This window comes from Chaetura pelagica, unplaced genomic scaffold (genome assembly GCF_000747805.2).
Source record: "Chaetura pelagica isolate M959 unplaced genomic scaffold, ChaPel_1.0 scaffold488, whole genome shotgun sequence".
Taxonomy (NCBI): domain Eukaryota; kingdom Metazoa; phylum Chordata; class Aves; order Apodiformes; family Apodidae; genus Chaetura; species Chaetura pelagica.
The window spans coordinates 173,482-179,085 of NW_009954235.1; the positions used below are offsets into that span (position 1 = coordinate 173,482).

General features: G+C 42.5%; 1 protein-coding gene across 1 annotated transcript in view; it reads right to left on the minus strand.

Annotated features, from left to right (window-relative positions):
• MALT1 (mucosa associated lymphoid tissue lymphoma translocation gene 1) overlaps nucleotides 1–5,604 on the minus strand; it is a 32,300-nt gene that overhangs the window by 17,872 nt on the left and 8,824 nt on the right. Inside the window, exons 3-5 of the mRNA XM_010003653.1 lie at nucleotides 4,092–4,258; nucleotides 1,247–1,368; nucleotides 304–454 (exon numbers count right to left, since the gene is read on the minus strand). Of these exons, the coding sequence (XP_010001955.1) occupies nucleotides 304–454; nucleotides 1,247–1,368; nucleotides 4,092–4,258 (440 nt within the window). The remainder of the gene's footprint in view (nucleotides 1–303; nucleotides 455–1,246; nucleotides 1,369–4,091; nucleotides 4,259–5,604) is intronic.

The window sequence follows — 5,604 nt, forward strand, 5'->3', positions numbered from 1 at the left end:
GAAAGAGGCACGCATAGAGAAGAGCAGATAGAAGGATGGACTGAGGTTCCAGGTGTGCCCACAGGAGTAAGAATCAGCTGGTTTTAGCATATCCCCTATTCAAACACCTTTCTTCTCAGACTGGCAGCACACAAATAAACTCCATTCCTCTTCTGCTTTTGTGACCAGCACAAGAGCCCAGTAATTGGATACTGCATGTTTAGTCAGCCCTGTTTCACCTCTGTGCAAGACAGCGACAGGGACCCAAGTTCCTTTAGTAAGTGGGAAGCCAGGCTTTCAGCAGTCAGTGTTTGTGCCACTCACCATGAGATGTGCCCTGGAGATCACACACCTCGAGTCGTGCCCAGCGGCTGAAGGCAAAGGAAGACTCACTGTTCACTCGACAGATGTAAAAGCCAGAATCATTCACACTAACTGGGTTCAGAACCAGCTCTGGGGAGTTACCACGGGGCACCTGAGTGACAGATGGACAAAGAAACGTTTACATTTAGACTGATTTAATCGAAAGCAGGATCAAACACTAGGATATGTATTTCAATGTGTATAAAACCAGCCTCAACTCCTTTACTTATGTGAAACTCTTGGATGATTAAGTCTTGTTCTGCATAATTAGCAGCTCAGAGATAGTCTTTCTTCCAAGAATAATTCATGCCTTTATTTAAGACAATTCTGAGCTTTTGAGCCAGTTGAAAAGCTCTTCCTATAATTAGTAATTTCTACCTTTCTCCACAAATAACTCAGCATAATTTCTTAAGCACTACTCCAACCAGCATGTGTGTCACATTTAGCTCTAGCCTTAGGATAAACTAAGCATGACCATGAAACTATCATACTCTATAACAGAATTTCTTTTTTTACTACACCTATATTTTAACTGTAATGAATGGGAAATTACAAAATAGTATTTTTTAAGTCATGTTTTGGATGATCTAGATAAATTTGAGTCCCACCAGCAATTTAAAATACCATAAACTTACTGCATTTTCAAAAATAGTACTAAAAAGAAAAGAACATTAAGCAAACTGTGCATTCATCTTGTAGAAAGATAACCAGGATCAGAAACATGGGCTTAAGTGCTGCCATTCAAATTCTAGAGATACCAGCTCCCATGCATTCCAGTCTTTTACAGTGTATAGCAGTCTTCTCTCATTGTAAGTAAGATTAACAGTCTTAAAAAAAATAATTCCAAAATCATTACCTGTTGTTTTCACCATTTAAAAAAATTATATTCTATATCAACTATTACCTCTTTTTCCTGCTTGAACCACTGGTAATGCACAAATGGGTGTCCTGTTGCCCAACAACACAGCTTGACAACCTGACCAGAGAGCACTGCTTGAGAGTCTGGCTGCACAACAATCTTTATACCTTTAAAAAAGAATTTACACATAGGAAAGTCATTAAGAAATACAAGTCCACAATTTAAATTTGCATTTAAATTGTCCTTTGAGCAAAGAAAGGTTCTGTCAGTAAATGAAAATAATTTGTTTGTACCGTGTATACACCCAGTTCCAACTAGTTATATCACTTTAAGATATTAAAAATTGTCTTCCATTCCACAAAATCCATGCTCAAATTAGCAGTACTCTACAGAGTTTACCAACGATTTAAAGTAGGTTATTCAGGTATCTTTATTTTAAGATACTTCAGTCCCTCTTGCTCTCTCCTCACTAAAGCAACCAACACTTCCAATGGCATCACAGACCTCTTCTGGGAGAGGTATGCCCAGTTTTAAGGGTTTGCTCACCCCCAACAATTTGAGTTGGTAATCTTCAGATTCCGATCAAGCACAGCCTGAGGGATGGACCAAAACACTTAGTTACTTTAACTACAATATAGTGCATTTTTCTACTATTCCCTGTGCAACCTTATTAGCTGAAACACTGGTTTCAGGTTTATGCCTTTAACTCCTGTAGAACACAGGGCTGGGGGGGGGTTTCTTTTGCCAATATGCAAGGTAAAATTTTCCACTTCAAATTTTAGCTGATAGGAAATAGCATGATACCAGTCATGCGAAATTCTGACACCAGTCTGAGATGATCCAGTTGTTTTCTTAACCTAGACCATTCCAGAGATCTTGTTACAGCATGACCCCAAACACAGACCTAGGCAAAAAAGTCAGCTGCAGAACAGAGAGTATTCCAGATTACTGGGGGAATAATCTTACAAAATAGCACAGAGTGAGCCAGAAGCTGTGTAAAAAAATAGCTGCAAAGACATTGCAAATATCCCAGTACAGGACTCAAGGTTATAATTCGCTCTGAGCCTTCTTGTTACAGTCTGCGAGGAATCCTTTTTTTTTTGCTTTCCCCCCCATCATGTGTTTAACAGCTTAGCTGCATCCCAGAACTTCCTCCTAAGACAGAATGTTTGAGGAAAGAAGCCATAACAATGTGATCAATGGGCTGAAACCTGAGCAGAAACCCATGTGGTCAACAGACCAAACCATAAGATGAAGCATTTGGAAATCCCATAGTCTTTGTCTTGCAGGGAAGTGGGCCATAGTCACTTCCTCCACACACAGCCTTATTCTGAAATAGCTTCTCACTCAGGCAGCTACTCTAGGGTATCTACAGGACTTAAAATACCTTTCTCTGAAATAACTTCCCTCTCCACCCCACTGCTGGAGATCATTACCTCAGTTCCTCATCTGACACTTCCCCTGATGTTCCTCCTAGCTGAAGGGAGTGTGTTAGGTGCAGTTTTTGAGCATCACAATCACCCAGCATGAACCAAGACAAACAGGAATTATGCTTCAATTTAAAGGATAGAAAAATTAAGATGACTTGCTCTCTATCCCAAGACTTCCACTTCATTTTTTTTAAACCATTCCTAATTTGCATCACTAACATCTCTTAAGAAAGTAGTCAAGAAAAAACAAATTCTCCGAAAGATTAGTATTTTGCACTCCTTGGAAGTATTGCAAACACGTTCTAAGAACAGCTTCCTTTATTTTCCTGCAATTCATTCACCACTGTATGATTACTTCCTGCAAGCATCACAGAATTTAATGATTCAAAAAGAATACCTTCTGGCTCAATTTTCTGAATGATTACAAAGATACACAAGTACTTCTTCAGTTTTCCTTGGAAAAAGCAAAGCTTGAGTTTTACCATCAAGGATGGCAAACTGACATTTATGGTTACCAGACTTTGAAACATTCAGTGCAAATTAAGTACTCACAATCTTAACTATAATCCAATTGTTATGAGCTTAGCTTACACACTGGTAAACATTTTCAGCCATTTCTGGAAATTCTGCCTCAATCACACTTCATTCAACACATTTACTTGAAAAATTCCAGGGATCTTTTCACATTGGTTCTCAGCCCATGGCTTCTTTCCCCATGCTGTCCAAAGCACAGCACAGCTATCAGGATGGGAAGGTGCCTGCTACTCTCCACTCCCTGTTCTGAAGAGAAGCTTTTGCAACTTCCTAGTAGGCTGAACTTCAGCACATTCTGAAGACAAGGAGGTAGAGAAGGGCCCTGGGTTTGTACTACAGCAAGAAGCACCTGGTCTGCATGGGCTCACCTGTGCCCTCCCTGGTGTTGCCTCACTTCTAGATGTTTTGTGAAGAAGCAAGCTGCAAATAATCTAGTTCCATCCTAAGTCAGTCTGTTTTTCTGTCCAATTAGCAAGCTGGACTGGATCCAACATGCACCAGAACTGGCACTAACTGGACCCTTTCCTTTCAATTAGGGTAAGCTGTGAAATGCAGGGAACAGAACCAGTAGCCTGAACAGATGGCTGGCAACACTCCCTGCCTTTCTCACTGAGCTGTTTCAGTTCCAGAAGCACCTCCCAAAGGAACACCCTGACACCAAAGCCAAGTCAGCAGAGGGAAGGACAGCACCTGTCAGACCCACACGGCTCAGCCCAAGCCCACAACAACACTGCATGAGGCCTGCTTATCTACCTGCCTTGCTTCCAACTCCAGAATCATATGAGCCCATTGCTATGGTAATCCTGCAAATACCAACTGCTAGAAATCAAACACTGAAGATGTTCCCACTTACAGTGGAAAACGAGTACTCCAGCGTTTCCAGTGTAAACCACACAGCTGCAGTGAAAGCACAAGCCAGAACTGACCTGGATGGCTGAGACACTGGAGAGCCTCTGTGTGCTCCAGGGCCTGCAGGAACTCCACAAGCTCCACCACAGTGCAACCTCGATCTCCCAGCAGCTTCAGGAGACTCCAGCTGGGACTTCCTTCAGGCTCCAGCACTTTGAGGGAACACTGTTCTAAATCCAGAGGGCTGCAAAATAATATGAAAAAGTCATGGCATAGATCTTCTTACTACTTTTTCTTCAGAAAGAATCAAGTTAGAAGTAATTTGTAGACAAACAAAGAGATTTAAAAAAACAAAAAGAAGGAAAAAAAAAAACCAACAACACAAGGAAAGAAAAGAAGGATGGGAAATTCCCTGCTGGTTTGGACATATTTGCAGTATTTCCTTCCAGTTCAAGGAGCTCACAGGTTATACGGTGACACCTCTGCAGACAGAAAGTGGTATTAATGAGTTGCCTGCTACAAAACCAGACATGCCTGCAACTAACAAATCTGACCAAACGTATTATGAAATATTCTAATTTTCACTTTTTAAAGCCTCAGCAGAAAAACAAGCACAGCACCTTTCATTTTCATGTGCCTAATTCAGAAGTGGTGAAGAACATATCAGAATCTAACTTGAAAGTCCAGGAAGACTTTGATTTTCAGAGTAGTTGTTAAAACAAATGACTGATGCAGCTTAACTGATTCACACACCTACTGCTACAGTGCACAGAACTGCTCCAATAAATTCAGCTCCAAGTGTATATGTAAGTTTTGCATTTTGGTGTAAAGTCTTCATGCACTTCCAATGACAGCAGATTAAAATAACATCGATAATAAGGAAATTAATACAGCTAAGGCAAGGGAATGCAAGTTTTTGAAAAGATTCAATGTTTGTTTCATTAAATCACAGTACTGTGCAAACCTGGAGGGCAGACACTTTTGCTTATGACGTTGACTTTCACAGTATTTTACTGGCTAGTAGAGATACAAAGACAGGAACAAGCCCTCCACAGTGGTCACATTGTAGTCGTCAGGTTCTAGTTTTCTAAATTAATAAATCCATTCCTAAGAGAAAAAAGGCACATCTTCATCAAGTGCTGTGCTTGGCTTGCCTGGGGTTCTGAGGTACTGGCCTCCAAACAAACTCTTGAAAAGCCACAGGAAGTCAATCGATGAGGAAGCAATCTAGAGAATGCGACCCAGGCAGAAGGAGCTGAAGAAAAGGAATGTGCGTAGCCTAACACAGAGAAGAGCAGCTACAGGGAACAGGCAACAGTTTCCACGTTCCCTCTCCGGGGCCCACAGCGTCCCGGCTGAGGAACGGGGGTGCCTTCCAAAGGCAGCAAAGAACCGCGGGACCTGCACCCCGCTGCCTCCTCAGGTGGGGCTGGGCAAACATCCAGCGCCAGGCTGCGTGTCCTGCCCGGACGCCACTGCTGCTCCGCCGCGGGATGCGGGACGGGCGCGGGCGGGCGGCTCGGGCTCAGGTGGAAGCGGCAGCCGCACGAGCCCGGCACTCGGCTGCTCTTCGCCCAAGCACACACCCTA